Source organism: Mytilus californianus, unplaced genomic scaffold (genome assembly GCF_021869535.1).
Source record: "Mytilus californianus isolate M0D057914Y unplaced genomic scaffold, xbMytCali1.0.p SCAF_2, whole genome shotgun sequence".
In the NCBI taxonomy this organism is placed as follows: Eukaryota; Metazoa; Mollusca; class Bivalvia; order Mytilida; family Mytilidae; genus Mytilus; species Mytilus californianus.
Window position 1 is genome coordinate 121,437,398 of NW_026262668.1, and position 19,895 is coordinate 121,457,292.

Sequence of the window (19,895 nt, forward strand, 5' to 3'; positions counted from 1 at the left end):
TGTTTATTAGAAACTTTGCAATAAATGCTTTAATGAAATATAAAATTTTATGGGCTTTTTAAAAGATCGACCATGACAGTAGACTATTACGTGAAGTGGCTGTATAAATGGCGTAAATTAATAACGCAATCTTAAAATTTTAAACAGAGTTGATTAATTATTTAGATTGTCTGGCATACTTTTTTGTACAATAAATATACTAATATAAAGTTCCAGACCCAATCATTAAAAAAAAACGATAAATACTTATTTTTTTCATACTTAAAGGGAAAAGAATTAACTGTTTCGAAATAATAAAAAATGAATTCCCATTGTATGGAACCTAGTATACGATAGGATATGAAGATTATTTTCCTGATTGTGCTTCACTTAAATGCTGGAATCAATTTCGAAACAAATTAAGAACTGTATAACTCAAAATATAAAGTTTCCCCGACAATATAAGGCTTTATAGGTGTTCCAACTGTGTCTGTATTGCTATGCTCAGCTTTTCATAAAATAGCATATTACGACTTTGTGACGTCAAATACCTTGACCTGGCCTTAATAACTTTGACCCGGATATATCACTGTCATCTTAATGAATGAACCGACGTTAATGAGTTTGACCCGAACTTATCAAGTCATCTTCCTGTTTGCTGGTGAAACAAGGAAACCTTGTTTCTATCATGCAAATACACACAAACTATCCGATAAATCGATTATCTGGTTGTCTGCATTTTATATTGTAAAGTATAAGCTGTTCGACATAATAGAAAGCCTTTATAAACTCATTCGCTGCGCTCACTCGACAAATACAAATATACTGTGACTCGCAGCTGATGATCTACATTCTTTATAAAAATTTATCTGTATGAATCAATTTAATAATAATCATTGTTGGGCATTCATAAGGTACCGCAGACAATATTTGAAGACCCACCCTCTGACACCCCAACTCACAAAGATGGATACACTACTAAAGAAATGTGGCACAATAGAGCGTCCAGTCAAACGAGCCGCCATGGTGAAACTGACCCCCAACAATTACGTAAACGTATAAACGAAGATAACAAATTCCCTTCGATAACAAGACAAGACATTGGTACAGGATCAACTTATCCTGATCATCATATCGATCTAAATACTGTTGATACAGAGGAACAGAAGAAAAAAGAGTCTAAAAGAAAAGAAAAACCGTACGTCCTGATATAAATAGAAAAAGATTTTTTAAAAATCTAGAATTTGAAATTGATACTTTAAGTCAGAAGAGTATTAGTTAAGGAACAAAAAAAGCTAAGAATCAATAAATAGGTTATGGAGCTCGAGATATTTAATTAAAAAAAAAACGGTCAAAGGTTATCTCAGACTTTTACATTATATTTGCATTTGTATCATGAGCAATTGAAGTCTTATGAGAAAGAACAATTGGTGTTATGGGGTTGAATATTTTACCCTGTATCATAGGATAAAAACCAAGACGTCCGAACATCTGACAAAAGTTCATAAACCTGACTTAGTACATCCTTAATTGCTATTACTTATAACGTTATTTAAATCCCAGTATTCTGATTTCATCTGGTTTTATTCATGCCAAAAAAATGCATACGATACCAAAGGGATATTACAAACTTACAACGCCATAGCAATTAATGAAAAACGAAGAAAAGACAATCACTATTCAAAATATAACATAAATAAAACCAAAGACTGAACAAAAAAAAACATCAAAAACTGGGGGTGATATCGGATGTTCCGGCAGAGTTGGCAACCAAATAATCCTACTATTAGTACCATATAATTTGAGGGTTAAAAGGTATATTCATTGACACACAAAACAATAATGTAATTATGCGTTCACAAATTTGTGGAGATAGAAAATAAGAAAGGGTATTACTTTATAATATGATTGTTTTAGGTTTTGGGATATATTCAACAATATACCCAGAGAAAAGAAATCTAAAGATGTTCATGAGAGAAGTAGCCTGAGAGTCATAAAAATGATTATTTATGGGCTTTTATTTCTTCTTGTGCTTTGTTCTCTTGTGGTCCAGAAGATTAGTTTGATGCTTATAGTGAATAACGAGAACGAGGAGAGGAATAACATTACCATTTCTGAAAATGGAACAGAGTATACCACACAGGTATTAACGATTATGCATAGGACTATGAGTTATAGCTATTGTTCTTTGATACATATTAAAGAACACAAACTGTAATGTTTATCAATAATTACGTAATGACTGATGACTAAATTCATGTCAATTTCAAGTAAATGTAAGAGAAGGATAATGTTTTCTTCAAAACAGAAGTGATACCAATTGGGAGGTTGTACATAAGACAGAGAAATATTGTTACAAAAAATTAATAAAGCTCAATTAAAACATGTTTTTATGAATGAACTGCTGGTCCAACATCATCAACATTTTATTGCACTATTAAACCATTTTCATCCAATAAAAGCATTAAATCAAACAATAACATAATTTTATAAGAAAATGAAAACATTCTCAGTGATCGTAAAGAAATTTTCAATAAACTTTTCATAAATGTAGCTAAAGATCTAGGAGACAAAAACATAAGAATAGACAGAAATCACCAAGGTATGATAAAATTGAAGGAATTAAAACTGATTTTAATAAGTTGAATTTTACACCTGTAACAGAAGAGTTTGTGAGTAAACAAATAAATAGATTACATTTTAGAAAAGCTACTGGATATGACAATATGTCAACAAAATATTATAAAAATGGCGCAACCAGTTATATCTTATCATATTCAAATTTTAGTTAATAAATCAATTGAAAGTTGATTTTTTTCCAGATAATCTTTAAGCTTATCGGGTATCCCAACTTTTAAAAAAGAATTATTCTCTTTAGAGATAACTAGCTAGATTAGGAAATTTACAGACCTGTAAGTGTGTTACCATGTATTTCCAATATCATGAAAGAGTTATACATGATCAATTAATGGACGTTTTTAATAAACTTTTAAATCTTTGCTTTCGGCAGTTAGCTCAGGTTTTGGTTGCCAAACAGCACTTATTAAGATAATAGAAGAATGGAAAAAAAGCTCTATACGAAGACAAATTTATTGCTGTATGAATCTATCTTAAGCATTTGATTGTTTACAACACGATTTACTTTTATTAACATTGGAAGCATATGGTCTGTCAAAAAATGCTCTAACATTTTTGCAAAGTTATGTAGAAAACAGAAAACAACGTATCAGAAATGTAACTTCTTAAATTGAATGGGATCGCATGTTTAAAGATGTATCACAAGGGTCAATTCTTGGTCCAAATCTTTTCAATTTCGTCATAAATGACATATTAAATTTTGTACAAAACAGCACCATTTATGTTTATGCTGATGATAACACTATATCATATAAAGATTGTGATATAGATCACGTTGCTATAAATTTAGAAAATGATAGTTTGAATCTAATAAACTGGTTTTCGGTAAATTTAACGAAGGCTAATACTGACAAATTCCTCGCTATAGCCATTGGGAAAAAAAGAAATAATCATAAGTTGACATTAAATTTAAATGAAGCCAAAATTTCGTGTGAAGAAAATGTTGAACTTCTTAGAACAAAATTCCAACTTTAACTTGTACAGTCATATATCTGAAATATGTAAAAAGGCATCAAGACAATAAAATATTCCAAAATGAATAGGTATATATTAATACAAGCTATGCGTATTACCAGCATACTACTCATTCATTCTTCCCAATTTAGTCCAGTGATTTGGCACTACTGTAGCGAACAAAAAATCTTATAAAATGAAAAAAAAATAAAGAAAGAGCTCGCAGATTCATCTATGAAGATTATGATAGTTCATACGAAAAACTGCTAGAATAGTCAAAATTACCTTCTCTAAAATTAAGACGAATAAAAACTATTGCAACAGAAACGTTTTGAATAACTTACAAAAATGTCCAAGCTATCTTCATGATTTAATTGATATTAAAAATTCAGAAGTATATTTTAAGATTCCAGTAAACAGCAGTACTCCCGAGAATCAGAACTACCAGGTATGTTTTGAGATCGTTTCGCTTTAATGCTGCACAAATCTGGAATGAGCTCCCTAGCCATTGTCGAATGGAAACATCTTTTGGACCAATTTTAAAAATTTGGTTTAAACATGGGATCCAAATAACAGCTCATGCCAGTGCAGTGCATGCATATAGTATGTTTATGTCTGTGCTTTTTTATTTTTCATTTTATTTTTTATTTGTTTAGTTTTTTTAGTCGCTTTATCTGCTGTGCTTATCATTCTAACTTAAGCTATGTTTTTTTTTAGATATACTTTATTTGGCATAAACCATGCTTATAACTTTCAAATGTCATCTATGGTGTCTTACCATGCACTGTACGTTTATAAAAGTGTGTTGTTTTCATGAATTTTGTATGTGTGTGTATATTTTGTTATTCAATCGTTTTGAAAAGCTCACTATAGCTTGTGATTGGGTAGTAATTGAATGTCGACTTTAAATAAATCATTGGACAATGAATACATAATCAAGAATTGGTTTCATTGCAAGTGCAATGTTTATTACTAATTCATAACTACCTTTTCAGGTTCTCACCTTACCGGATGGCGCGAACGGACGCCGAACGGATAACTTTTTTCAATCCGTTCATGTCCGATAGACGTCCGTTCTTATCTGTTAGACGTCCGTCCATATCCGGTTCATGTCCGTTCAGCGTCCGTTTTATCCGTTGACGTCCGTTCTGTCCGGTGGAAAATTTTGAGCATGTTCAAAACTTTGAACGGACGTCCAACGGATGAAGTGTTCGTTGAACGTCCGGTAGGCGTCCGTTTTTTACGGTACTCGTCCGTTTTGTTTCCGTTTTATATCCGTTACTTGTCCGTTATACATCCGTTGGAGGCCCGGTAGACCAATTCACCAACGGACATCTACCGGACGTATAACGGATAAAACGGATGATGAACGGATGTGAAACGGACATGAACGGAAGGACAACGGATAAAACAGAAACGTACAGAATGTAAATCGGATTAATGCCAATTGAAAATTTCGCGTCAGAAATGTCAACTTCTCGTGGGTTTTCAGTGGCATCAGATTCTGTATTTGGCTCGACTCCTAAATCATGGTCAGGCGGCGTTATTGGCATTTTTCTCTAACATTTTTTTCCTCTTCCTTTTCCACCCCTACTCTTTGGTGGCATTTTGAAGAATAAACTAAAACCAATTACACGGAAACTTTTTAATTATTTTAAGGTCACGTGTATGTGATTTACATGTATTATTATTGCCACCTTTAATTTTCCGCTTATCTTGTTCATCCGTTTTTTTTTCGGTACGCTTCCTTTAGGTGCCCGTTTTATGCGGTACTCGTCCGTTGGATGAACGTTCGACATCCGTTCTGTCCGGTACGTTTCCGTTTCTCGTACGTTGCATATCGTGTGTGTGTCCGTTAGACATTCGTTACGCGTCCGCTTTATTTGGTCAGTACACCAACGGACTCCCAACGGATAAAAATTTTGTCAACGGAAAACTTTTTTTTCATCCGTTCGGCGTCCGTTCGAGCTTTCCGGTAAGGTGTGAGCACAGCTTATCGGAATTAGGTCTTACTATAGTGTTATGAGGAATTTCTTATAATTTGCGAATTTTTTATAAATCAAGCTTTGAAAATCGGATGACACAAAAGTATGATAAAACTGTAGAAATTCAGTATATATTTTATATATAAAAAGGAAGATGTGGTATGATATTTAATCAGACAACTCTTCACAAAAGACCAAATGACATAGAAATTAACAACTATAGGTCAACAATTAACAATGAGGAGAGCTCATAACGCATAGTCAGCTATAAATGGCCCCGAAATGACAAATGTGAAACTAATCAAACGGGAAAACTAACGGCTTGTTTATTTACAAAATAATGAATGAAAAACAATTATGGAACACAGCAACCAATGACAGCCACTGAATTACAGGCTACTGACTTAGGTCAGGCACATACAAAATGTTTATTTTGATTATGAATGTAAATTACGTAATCTTTTAGTAAGAAATTATACTTTTGTTTTTCTACCAATTTCAAATTTTGATTTGCAATGGCATTGTATACTTCACTGACGAGTCCTTAGTAAATGAAACGCGTGTCTGTCGTACAAAATGATGAGTTAATTTATTCCGGATTCAAAAGTTGATTAAAATTTATTGCTTAAGGATACCATAGGACATATTTTGCTGATAGAGAACACAAAGGTAAAACATGCTACACCGAGGAACAAGTTATCAGTATGCGGGAGTTGCTTATTGACAACATATTTGTTGAATTTTAAAATTGTCGGAATTTTTATGGGAAAGAACTGTGGGCCTGTTCTTGCCGACCTCTTCTTATTTTCATAAGAGTAGGAGTTCCTTAGACACTTGTCAAAAACAAGAAGATCGAAGAAGCCAGATCATTTAATTTCTCATTCAGATATATTGATGATGTTTTTTTTTCTATTATTGATAAAAGATTTCTAATTGGGTTCTATTTATATATTCTCCAGAACTAGAAATTTAAGATATAACAGACACGGCATCCTCTGCCTCATGTTGCACTTATACATCGAATTTGATATAAGCGGTCATCTCAGTACCAAAATTCTATGACAAACAAGACGACATAAATTTTGAAATCATAAATTCCCTTCACCTTAGTAGCATATACCAACTTCACCTGCATATTCGAGATATATTTCCCAACTCATTCGGTTTTTAAGAGCTTGCAGCTGCTTCACAGACATTATTAAACGTCACCAGTGTCTGAGCAGAAATTGCAGGAACCAGAGTTATGTCAAAGAACGTCTTGTCCTTTTTCTTAATCAAATCATTAAAAGATACCAAGACCTTGTTGAGTCATATTCAGGATCAACTTTACAAATAAAAAATGATGGTCTTGATGTATAGATTATAGGTACTGACGTTGTTTGTCATCTTAGTTACGTGTTATAGTGGTTTTTTTTTCATTTATCCTTTACTGAGATGAGGGTATGTTTAGTAATATCCTTTTGGCACGGCTCGGTATTTCTCCATCCCATCATTGTGTTATTGTGCTAGGTTTATTATTTTTATTCTTGTCTTTCATTTTTGCGTATGTGCATCGTCTATAGAGTATCTACATGCTATTTTGTTTTTCTTTGTTGTCATGGCTGTTTGTTTTATAGCAATTAAGATTATAATACAATCTTTACTGCTGTATCCCAATTTGTTATGTTTTTACCATGTCTGTTTGTTTTGCTCACACACTGATGTCAATTTATTTTGTGCGACTGTCATACAAGTAATAGGTTTAGCTAGCTGTAACAGTAAATAATAACTTATTTTGATTTTTTTTTCAAACAAAATTTTTATTCACTTTCAATCATATATTCTATCAAGCTCATAATTGTGTTTCTGACTAGTTGTATCGGATTTATAGAGTTCATTGTTTTGAATTGTCAGAAAACAATAGGAAAACATGTCTTGGATGGAGAGTTGTCTCATTGGCACTCATACCACATCTTCTTATATCTACTTACAAACATTTCCACAATTAAGAAACATCAAATCCTACAATATATTCTTACTACTCGTTGACATGATTACAACAACGTATTGAAATCTCCAAAATGCATATTCATTTAATCTGTTAAACTGTTCATTATCCCATTAAGCGGTACGAGGTAAAGAAAGTCCGGCTTTTATAGAAAATACACAAGCTTGGTGTCATTACACAAACTCTACAGTTGTAAACTAGTTTACATAAAAAATTTCTATAATAAATCATTCAGTTCAAATATATCAATACATAATGATTAATTTAATTTAAATCAATTGTTTGTATCGCTGAAATCATCATTTGCAATGTTGTTTGAGTTTGAGGACGTATTTATATATTAAAAAATGTCCAGAACTGGCATTTGTGTTGATCTTTTATTTTGTAGGTTAAAGGCGTTGATCTTCCGCATGTTAAACATTTTCTCTTGGTCCTTGCAATATGTATACCATATGCACTGACAGTGGTTTTTGCACTTTTGAGAGTATTATTTGGAAACATCAAGTCACCAGCCATGCAAACAATGTTTGTGGTAATATATATATTATATTATGTGTAGCTTTTATTTACTTCAGTATCTTTCTATTGCAGTTTTTAAGTGTACAAGAAATGAGAAATAAGGACAACAATATAAATAACATGTCTGTTCAGATACATGTACCAACATCAAACCCCTACACTGAATTTAAAGACGTCGAAATATTCTGATTGAATTCTTATCGGATTTTGAATCAAACTGGTCGTAAAACAGTTTCATGAACATTGCAAATGTATTCAAAACAAACTTTTCAATTTTATGAGAGAGAAAAGCAAAAAGAAAGTTGTGAAATGGTGGATTATGAAATTATATTTGTTAAAATACTGTAACAATCCATTTCCCCATATTTCTTATTTTAAGGGGCGACCATTTGATTTTTTTAAGTAGGGAGACAGGCAAATGTTTTAAAGAGGTAATAACCATTTTTACCTGTTGTTCTTTTTTTTTTTTGGTAAATTGGTATTAATTGAGGACCTCTACTGGTCGACTGGGTTTTGTTCTCATATAAAGCAGAATCCATACAGTACTTTTTAAAGACATAAAAAGTATAAAGCAGTTGGCAAGTTCGTTAATTACATTTACAGAAATCTCTCAAAAACACATATTTTCTTTATAATTGTTAACATATTTATTTCGTTTGTTACATGAAATTCTACATTATCTAATTTTTTGAAATGATATTTCTCTATTTTCAAATTAAACTTCTTCATTATAAATCATAACTAATGAAGTATACATTTATCAGTATCATTGAGAATGATTGCATTATCAATTTCAATTTTAAAAGGTTTTTTTTATCATGATTTAATGTGGAACACAGTTTAATAGAATATCACTGGAAAAACTTTTCACTTAAGATTTGGTATATGGACTGGGAATAAAAATAGTCCTCTTAAACCATTAAGGGGAAAAATAAAGATGAATCCTTTATAAAAATTAGAAGAAGTGGTATGCTTATGAATTCTGCAAGTGTTTGTTTGTAATGTTAGAGTTCAGTTACCAATTTTAGGTAAAAAGGTACTTGAAACTATTTTTTATGAACAAAAAATAGGATGTTCCATAATTGTCAATGAGACAACTCCCCACAAGAGACCAAATGACACAAAAATTATCAACGATAGGTCACCGTACGGCCTTCAATAATGAGTAAAACTCATACTACTAAGTCAGCTATAAAAGGTCATGAAATGACAAATGTAAAACAATTCAAATGAGAAAACTTAAGGCCTGATTTATGTACAAAATTATGAACGAAAACAAATATGATGTATTTTTAAAAAAAGAGTCAATGTACACGTGATACTTAGCAATTCAAGTACTAGTATTATATACGTACATTTTTTAATGTGAAGTATCATATAACGTTAAAATTGAATGTTAGTATTGGAATTCTGAACCAAAACAAAACCTCATTGAAGATAAAAACATCATGTTGTTCTATTTCAGTTAGTATAGTCATTTGTACAATTTTTTTCAAAAAATTGACGTATACTCTCATCAATGATACCAGGCTTATAATAAAGAATGCCAGACATGTGTTTCGTTGAAATATAACTCATCAGTCATTCTCGTGTAAACACAGTTTGAAGCAAGGAATTCGTATTAAATAGCTTGCATCACAATGTTTTACACCACCTAAAAAATATCTTGATAACCAAAAACTCGTAAATTGTTTCAATTTCCAAAGGCATTTTTTTTGTAAAATCTTCTACTTTACATACATATGCCGTAACAAAATGTGCTTTGTTAAAGCTACATTTTTTTCAGGTACTTACCATTGAGTGTATGCATTCCGTTGGGTTAGGATACCTTGTTTTTAAGGTTTTGGGAGAACTGCATGCAGTACATGGTATTATGGTATTAAATACAACTTGTTTTGTACCTAGCGTTCTTAATTTGTTTACTTCAAGTGCAACTACTAATGGCGATTCTGCAAAGAAATGTCTGAAGGCTTGCATGAGAGTCACTGACACGATTATCAACATACTGGCATGCGCGGCTCAAATATCAGTTATACCACTTGTTATATACTTCGGTATTTATAAAATGGATGTTTCAACAGAAGAAACCATTTATAGTATGTGTTGCTTTCTACTCTGTTCCTTATCATGGTGGGAAAATTTCCTACCTGATGAAACGACGAAGAAAAACACTTTAACTGATGGAACGAAGAAGAATAACACAACAAATGGAAACATTGCATGTTTCAACAAGTTTGAGCAAACAATTTTAAGCATAAAATTCGACCTACAAGAAAGTCGGCCATTCATTACAGCAATATCGTCATTGCTCAAAATTGGGGTCACAATTTTAATTGGTGTCTTCTTACCAGAATCAGATCTCAATTTAGTCACTGGATGGAAGGATCTTACATTAGATGAAATATTCAAATTTACACCAATTATTTGTATAACAACATGCTCCTTTGGGGCTTACTACATGGCATATACAGCATGCAGGTTGAAATTACAAGTGATTTCTTTTTCATTGGCTTGCTTCTTGTCGACCCCTTTTGCTGTTGCAATTGCGATGATTGACTGTGAATACAATATTTTATCAGCATTCAGCAATGACAGTTTAAATTGTCAGAAAGAAGGTTCAATCAATTCGTACATGTTTTTCATTTGGGGTTTGATATTATTCGTTTCAATATACTGGATTGCAAGGCACATATGGAGTCCAAATCAAGACAGACTAGCAAAGATGGACAAGTAAGTTAAATAATAAAGTACACACTATAGGTCATACTTTTACTTTTGCACTCACACTTTAACACCTATATTGCTGCGCGTTGTCAAATATTACTTTTAAAAAATATGTATTCATATATTTATTTTGTCAAAACATTATTCTGACAAAAAAAAATAGTCTTATTTTATTTTTGCCAATTTTTTTTTCTTAGTTTTTTTTTGGGGGGGGGGGGGAGGATTTTACACTACAACCCTTATTATTTTAAAATGCATATTTCTACTTGAGTCACAGAAACGTTCATTACAAATCAAAAGACTTGTTGATTTAAACAAATTTATATACACATGCTTCATAAGAAATAAAAAAAAAACTTTATTTAGGAGAACAGCTGATGTCAACAATAAAGTAAGCTTGCACAGATATCACTCATGCCAGACAATTTGTTCTTTGGATGTCTCCTTAGTGTTTTGAAATTCAATTCGCTAATTTTAAATCAAACCACAATAATGGACAATTAAAAAACTCAAATATGTAATATCACAATCATTACTTAAACAAATCCAAACCTAATGAAAGCATTTGGTGTTTCTAGCTCCGATTCCAATTTAAAAATAATAAAAAAAAAATGCAGAATATATTTTTACCTCTGCAACCATATTTTTACGAGGTTAATCATTCAGTATATTTTGACATTTTCATATGGTCACTCTATTTTTGTAGTCAGCGTAGGTATCGTTGTCGGTGTAAATAGCTATTCGAAAATGACTAATATGAAGGTATTGAGTCTATTTTGCAACAACTTTTTCATTTTTATTCTTTCTAGACTGTTTGTGAATCCTCTATACTGCAGTATACTCTTAGAACAACACTTGCTGATGAATAGACGAAGATATGTCAGACGAATAAGAAAAGAAGTAGAAAATGGTGTTGAACTATTTAGGTAACGGAATAATATTTTTATATTACTTATTTAGACAAACAAAGAATGTTTTTACGGTAATACTGTAAGCAACCTAACTATCGAGAGCGATTTATTAATGAAACTTTTGCGACTAGATTAATATCGCGAATGTAATTGGTCGTGAATATGCCAAATTCATTTCTGATATGAATACACCAACAAAGTTAACAAATTGCAAAAAAAATAAAAAAATCCAAGGATTAAGTACGGATACAGTATACGCGTGCGCTATATTAAGTTGATTTACATTATTCGCCAGGAGGCTGTTTTAGGATCTGAAAAAAAGAAATAATTGAAAAGATGACAAATTATAAGTTAAATAAAGAGTTCACTATTGTTTATTGAGAATAATAATATTTGTGTAATAGTTTTGAACAAAAGCAACAATCTACATCTTCAAAGCTGACTGTACGATACAGGTTTCACTCATTGTTGACGGTGACCTATATTTACTTACATTGATACAACTTGGTCGGTATCTCTGGTGTTGTTCTGTTGTATCATGTTCACACAATGGAATCTGCATGAAGTCAAACCAGGGATAACTAATCCGAATTAATTACCCAAGTTAACACTGTAGGATGTTCACGCTGAACAAAACTAGAAACGTATGCAACAAAACTGCATCTGTCCAATGTACTTGGTTACATTCTTTGCATCACAGTTGTTTTATTTCAAAGTCTGAAATTCTTTTCCGCAATCATAACCGCTTCTGAGGAAATCCACATCAACCACTTTTCTTATCGTGTCACATTACCTAAATTGCCATCATTTTTCAGATTATCAAAGCCTGAGATTGATGAGTTCGTATTTTCTTAATTTTTCATTTTGCAAGGGGGTTTCAACATAGCTAAATACTCTTTAAGATACAAAAACGGTCACATTAAATCAGCAGATGAAGTCGCCAGTGAAGAAAAAAACTTTACAGAAAATCGCTAGTGACGTTCTCAAAAAGTCCACTTTAAAAAAAAAGGCAATTTAAGCATTCATTTTTTATTTACAAAAAAAGAGGAAAAAGCTTCGTTTACTTTCAAATTGTTCTAAAAAATTGAATAAATTTAGAAAATTAAACATTAAAAAAGTAGATGTTTCGTATATGTAAAATTTAAGCATGTATGAAAATCATTTCATGTTGAATTTATTTTACTATCTTGCCTATTGGAAAGAAATCCTATCAATGTTACATGTTAAAAGGTAAATCTGTCAAAAGTTTCAATTTGGGTACCCACTTGAAACAGGTAGTCCATGAGCAAGACTAAAGCTAATCCTGTACCATGCTTTCAACCGCAACAAAGATAGCTAAATTCTGCTCTTTTTTTCTTTTTTAGACCGCAGTTTATGCTAAATATTGATTTATATGTTTCTCTCATGATATGCCTGCTATAATTTCGAATGTTGTAAGCAAACGTCGCGAAGCACCATAGCAACAACATCTCATTAACTCCACTTAACATTCACATATAAAAGGCAAGGTAATTAACCGGGGTTCGCCCTACATTAACACTACCTAAAATGCGGGATAATTTGTAACCAGGGTTCGCTCCGGGTTCTGACGTTTACACCACCTAAATTTAATTTTATTTATCTAATTTGGGTCGAAACCGGATTAAAAAGTCACAGTGTGAAAGGGATATATCTCCGAGGAGATCGGTCGTTATTCAACTTTTTACTGATTTAACACTAATAATGATAATCTTAATACCACATGAGGAAAAAATATTCGTCTACAAAATACACTTCGTCTCAAAATTAGCCCAACAATGTTAGATCTTCAAATATCTTTCAAATGTTTCACAAATTTGCGTTGGCAAACGTTTGTTCTTCCCTCAACGGAATTCGAACCCTTCCATCTGAGACATTGTGGCAACACCACCTGCACCGTCAACAGCTCCCTTGACCACTGGACTATCTAGGCTATAAAAAAAATAAGTAAAATAAAAAAAAATACCGAACTCGAAGAATAATTCAATACGAAAAGTCCCTTATCAAATGGCAAAATCAAACGCCATATCACATCAATCGAATGGAAAACAACTGTCGTATTACTGACTAAGCAGGTGTAATACCACCATTGATTTCCCCCTACTATTAGTCTTTAGATTTGTACTTTTCAAAAAATTGTGCAGAATTCATCTTTGTTTCAAATAAAGAAATACTTGGCATAAGTAGAGTTTTATCCTGTCCAGTACTATAGACCAAAGTTTCACATAACATTTCATTGCATATAAGAAAATAACCATCACTGGAAGTTAACCAATCAAATTTTTACCTCTTATTCACCTATGTACAAGCTTTAGTAACCATGTAACCTCAGGTTTTCAAAATATTCTATAGAAACACAAAACAAAAATATAATGGTGCTTTGAAACACCCAAGATATATATTTATGACCCAGAAATATTTTCTGCAATGAAATTTAGGATTAATTTCCTACAACTGTCAAATTCAAGGGAATATTTTTTTTCGAACCTTTTTCGAATGCAACCGGTTGTGACATACTATGATTTGGTGGTATTACACCTAGTACAGGCATTTCCTTATACAGAAAATGGTGGATTAAACCTGGTTTTATAGAACGCTTAACCTCTCACTTCTATGGAATAGCTTTCGTTAGTCAAGTAATGGCTTTTCTCGCAGATCAAATGTTTTTTTTGTCTATCGCAAATTTGCAGATCTAACATTGTTGGGCTTTATGTATAGATTATGGAGTTAGTCCTGCATAACCACAGGTCAGCCAATGGAGAAAGTCGGTCGTAAAGTTGTCACAAATTAATACGTATATAATAGAATTGAAATTTGATGTGACAGTTTGGTACAAATGTAAGTAAAATCATTCATTCAACAAAAACAACTGATCTGTAAGTTATACCATCTACTTGCCACTATACATCATGTACTGTGCTACAACCTTAAAAAAAGCCGACGAGGAAAGGTTATACTCCAATAGCGATAGCTATATTTTATAGCATATTTCGTCGAGTGGTCTAGGGCGCTTGACACAGTGCTGGTGATGTTGCCACGATGTCTCAGATGCAAGGAGCTTGAATCCCTCTGAGGGAAGAACAAAATTGCTTAACGCAAATTTACAGATTTGATATTGTTGGGCTAAATTTGAGAAGAAATGTATATATATCCATGTATTAAAATTTAGAATTCGCAGACTACATTACACATCAAATAATAACAGTTCGTTAAAATATTGTCACTATCTATATATATATGCAAAAGCCTAAATTGAAAACAAAGTTCAAACCTATGATTGAGTTGGATAAAAACAACAATTTTTATACGTGTGCATGCAAAACAAATTTCTTAGAAGAGGGGTCTAAATACAGCACAAACAACATTTTCCAAACGAACAAAAATGTGAAAAAGTGTATTTTAACAAAATAGCAGGTCAAACAACTGATGTTCTTAAACCCTGCTGACTGCCATTGGAGATTGCCAAATAAACGGATCACAAGATGTTACAAAATTGATCTTATAATTAATCTATTACCAAAGAAAAAACAATAAACATGCGGAAAAGATGGTTTACCGCAAACATGAGGTTCAAACATTTGTACACCATATTCGGATTTCGACAATTAATGTCTCTTCAGTGATGTTAGGAATCAAAACGGTATTTAGAAAGCCATATAATTTACCTCAATTTAGGATAGACTCTTGAATTTTGAAAGAGTCGAAATAGTATGAGCGGATCATATAAACCCGAAGGCAAATATAATACAAGCCAAAACGAAAAATATAAACAAGCATAAATTGAAAATAACGTTCAAACCTATGATTGCGTTGGATAAAAACCGCAATTTTTATACGCGTGCATGCAAAACAAATTTCTTAGAAGAGGGGTCTAAATACAGCACAAACAATATTTTCCAAAAGCCCAAAAAAGTGGAAAAGTATATTTTAATAAAACGCATTTGACAAGCAGGTCGAACAACTGATGTTCTTAAACACTGCTGACTAGCAGGTGGAACAACTGATGTTCTTAAACCCTGCTATATATATGCAAATATAGACGAACTTTTTAACTAGTTTCTAAAACGTAATTAAGATTATAAGAATATCAACAATAGTGTTAAATCAGTTAAAAGGGAAAAACGACCGAAAATCACAAATCATGAATTTGGGAGTGGTAGTTTTTTTTTTATCTTAATAAACAATTTTTATTGCATATGTGCTGTTTTAACAATTTACTCTGACTGCAGAGTTATTTCGAGTTTGCTTGTTATTAAATACTGAATTTTCAAGGGAAAAGCTCAGTAAAAAGTACTTAAATTGTCAACTTTTATAAGTGATAACATCTACATTCTTTTTATACATCAATTTGCTTACCGAAATTGTGCTCAAGTGGACGATTTCAGATGGAGGAGCAAATTACAAAATCTGAGATTAACTTTTCATTCATAACCCAATTACTGAATCCTCTTGTTCCCTATCTATACATCCGAACATGTTAGATATTTCTGTCAAAAATAATCTTACTGGCGAGAAACTGTTAATCTATAAAATATCCCCTTTAAACTTTTAATTCGTCCATTTTTCTATATACTATATATTTTTTTTCTAGAATTGCTGATGATGAAAATAAAACACCTTTAAAAAAGATACCTCCAATGATATATGCTTGTGCAACCATGTGGCATGAAAATCGACAGGAAATGGTGCAGATATTAAAGTCATTATATAGGTAAGGTAAATGATATTTGATTGTTGAAAGTTTGGAGAGACTAGTACAAAAAAGTAAAATCACAAAAATGTTGAACTCTGAAAACAGGGAAATTCAAAAAGGAAAGTCCCTAATCAAATGGCAAAATCAAAAGCTCAAACACATCAAACGAATGGATAACAACTGTCATATTCCTGACTTGGTACAGGCATTTTCTTTATGTAGAAAATGGTGGATTAAACCTGGTTTTAACCTTGTATGACAGTCGCATCACATTCCATTATATTGACAACGATGTGTGAACAAAACAAACAGACATAATAGGTAAAACTGTCAAAATTAGGGGTACAGCAGTCAACATTGTGTTATAATCTAGATGTTCTTTATTCTGTATTATGTAAGGTTAAATGTTATGTACACATGTGTAAATGGCGATGTGGAGGTGACGTCTAAAGACATTTAGAGATCATTCTGCAGTCGTTTGCAATAGCCAACTGATTAGAAATATGTAGTCACCGAAGTGTCAATATATTTAACAGAGGCTTGTCACGATTCACCATCAAAACAAAATTCTCTAGAAGAATTATAATAAATCTAAATCAATCACTGGCTTACTTCAAGCCATTGGATGTTGGATGAATACTGATTGAAATATGTACAAATACCCTACCACGTCCGGTCTGTGTTCGCTGTTTGTCTGCTTTGTATCAATATCTTTTCAATTGATGTTTATCGTTTGTTTTTATCTGGTACTGTTACACAACTGTCCAATGTTAGGGCTAGGGTTTGCGCCTTCAAACAAGTTTAATCCCGTCACATTCTATATGTGTCTGTCGCAAGTCAGAAGTCTGTAGTTCAGTGGTGGTCGTTTGTTCATGTCATGTCACATCTGTTTTTCGTAAATTATTTTGTTATAAATTAGCTGTTAGTTTTTTCAATTGAAATGTTTCATATTCTTTATGTCGGAACCTGCTATAATCGGTATAGGTTTTTTCTAATTGTTGAAGGCCGTACAGTTGTCTATAATTGCTTACATCCATTTCATTTTAACTGTGATGGGAAGTTGTCTCATTGGCCGTCATACCACATCTCCCTATTTTCATACTGGCGTTGTTCTCGACTTAAGACAGGCACATGAACGTTTGGCGGGGGTTAACTTATAGATTTTAAATTACTTTTGAAAAGTGGATAAAAGGTAATCAACAAGGTAATAAAGGTATTTAGGAAATGATATGTTTATTTATTCAAGGTGATATTCTGTTGAAAAAACGCTGACCGTTTTGACAAATATGCCAGGTAATTAATATTGGCTTCGTGGATTCTCTAACTGTGTTGAATTGGTATGTGCAATCTATACAATTTGTCAGGTTAAAAACAGAAACCACATATACAGCGAAGTCTGTTTCATATCGCCGCATCGCCTGCATGTGGAGTGTATATTTTCCAGTTGAAACACTATTTCCGACATTGCGTTGCCTAACATAATTTATTTGATAGAGGGTTGCTGCTAACCAGGAAGATTTTAAACCAAGGTTTCCAAGTGTTAAATTTAAAGACATCTCTTCGAGACAATCACGACTTGCAATTTGTTAACCGTTATAGAAGATCTGATTCACAGATAAGGAGGGATATATTCCAATTGTCGTAACCACAGTTCCGTCCTCTTTTTCTCAAATCTGAAACATCAAAAGAGATTTATTACCGAATTTGTACCTAAATTATCGGATACCACAGGAAAAGCAGGATCAGAATACCAATTCTGATCACCAGATATCGCCAATGGTTTTGGAGAATCTCTTTTTGCTATAAATGTTTTGTTTTGTAGACTGTTTTTGGTCTTTTCGTCGTTTTTCGTTTTTGGCCTTGGTGATGTGCGTTTGTCTTCATCTAAAGAATAGCATTAAGGTATCTTCCGCCTTGAGGTTTGAATTCAATTTCAGAACTAGAAAAAGTGAGAAACGTAAAGCATATTTACGTAACGATAACAAATATAATGTATATATACTTTTTCAGAGTTGACACAGATCAGTTTATTAGACAGAGGGCTTTAGAAATTTCACTGAATGAAGATGAAGAAGTAAACATGGAAGCATTTGAATACTACGAATTCGAAGGTAACATTTTATCTTTTATGTATGTGGAATTTTTGTCATTAATACCAAGACACAGATATACTTAATGGCGTTGATTCTATTTTTATGATTATAAATTTTTATATTTTTATATATATCTGCAATCATTCCATCTTCTTCATACCTAATATATCATGTACTATGTTACAACTCTAGATTCTACTGACGAGGAAAGGTAACACTATGCCACCGATAGTTGCATTATTAGTTCAGTATAGGTGGGCGAGTGGTCTAGACTGAGGGTCTAGAGCGATGGACACAGTGCAGACGGTGTTGTATGGTGTTGATTATACACAAAACATTGCTGGAAACACAATTTTTTCTGTCCTATAAAGAAAGCAGGCTGTCAATTATCCGCTGATATGCTGGCAACATAGTAGGACGTTAATAATTTAAATCGTCTTTTAAAATTCATCGTTTTATATCATTAAAATTGCTCTTTATGAAATGTATAAATGTAAAATGTACCTATTTGATTTTAGTTTTATTAATATATAGATTCCGAATTAAGATCATATATAAATTGATCATGCAGAAATTATTGCTAGGTGCCTTATAACTTAATAGTACTTATGAACGTACTTTGATTAAAAGATTAACACACCCGGTTTATTTGGTTGGGTTCGTATTGCTCAATTTTTTTATGTAGAATTATGAAGACTGTTGTTTGACTTTATTTCGCTTTTCGCCGTTGTCAGTTTGTCTTCGACGAATAAGTTCAAATATCCCTTCGGTCTCTTCATCCTTTCGTTGTGTACAAAACCGAACAAATAGGAGCAAAACACTCCACATCGGTGAAACTTATTAAGGAATAAGCCACAGGACAAGTGCTTTCTAGATATAACAACGATTTACATTAATATATATTAACAGTATTGTACATTTAGATTTGATTTTCTTATGTAACAAAACAATAGGATTTGTAATTTGAATGTTTATCTATTCACTGGATCACTGATATCTGTTTTGCAGCTCACATTCTATTTGATGATGCTTATGAATTAGATGATAATGAAGAAGAAATGGTGCCTAACAAATTTGTAAGAGAGTTTACAGATGTCATGCAGGAAGCTGCAAAGTATGTTAAAATAATTGAAACTTAAACTTTTGATATTCGATTATCTTCGTTTTCCTTTAAAGACCATTTTAAAAACATTGCAAAAATTTGAAACATTTAAAGGGGCACTAGCTGTCAAATTCATGTTCATCGATTTGTCTCAAATTCTCATATTTGATTTATAACCATTTAAAACATTTATCCAAATTATAAAAAAGTCTAAAATAAACAATTTACAGGGCATGGGCTCGATAATATGTTGCTTTGTTTCGTGTGTATTTGAGTATAGACGCTATCTAATT

The 19,895-nt window shown here is 32.2% G+C and overlaps 1 protein-coding gene across 1 annotated transcript in view; it reads left to right on the forward strand.

Moving 5' to 3' along the window:
- The window catches only part of LOC127727790 (uncharacterized), a 173,259-nt gene that overhangs the window by 130,585 nt on the left and 22,779 nt on the right, over positions 1-19,895 (forward strand). Inside the window, exons 20-28 of the mRNA XM_052234907.1 lie at positions 894-1,177; positions 1,897-2,122; positions 3,977-4,018; positions 7,931-8,074; positions 9,848-10,791; positions 11,595-11,711; positions 16,306-16,425; positions 18,418-18,518; positions 19,509-19,614. Of these exons, the coding sequence (XP_052090867.1) occupies positions 894-1,177; positions 1,897-2,122; positions 3,977-4,018; positions 7,931-8,074; positions 9,848-10,791; positions 11,595-11,711; positions 16,306-16,425; positions 18,418-18,518; positions 19,509-19,614 (2,084 nt within the window). The remainder of the gene's footprint in view (positions 1-893; positions 1,178-1,896; positions 2,123-3,976; positions 4,019-7,930; positions 8,075-9,847; positions 10,792-11,594; positions 11,712-16,305; positions 16,426-18,417; positions 18,519-19,508; positions 19,615-19,895) is intronic.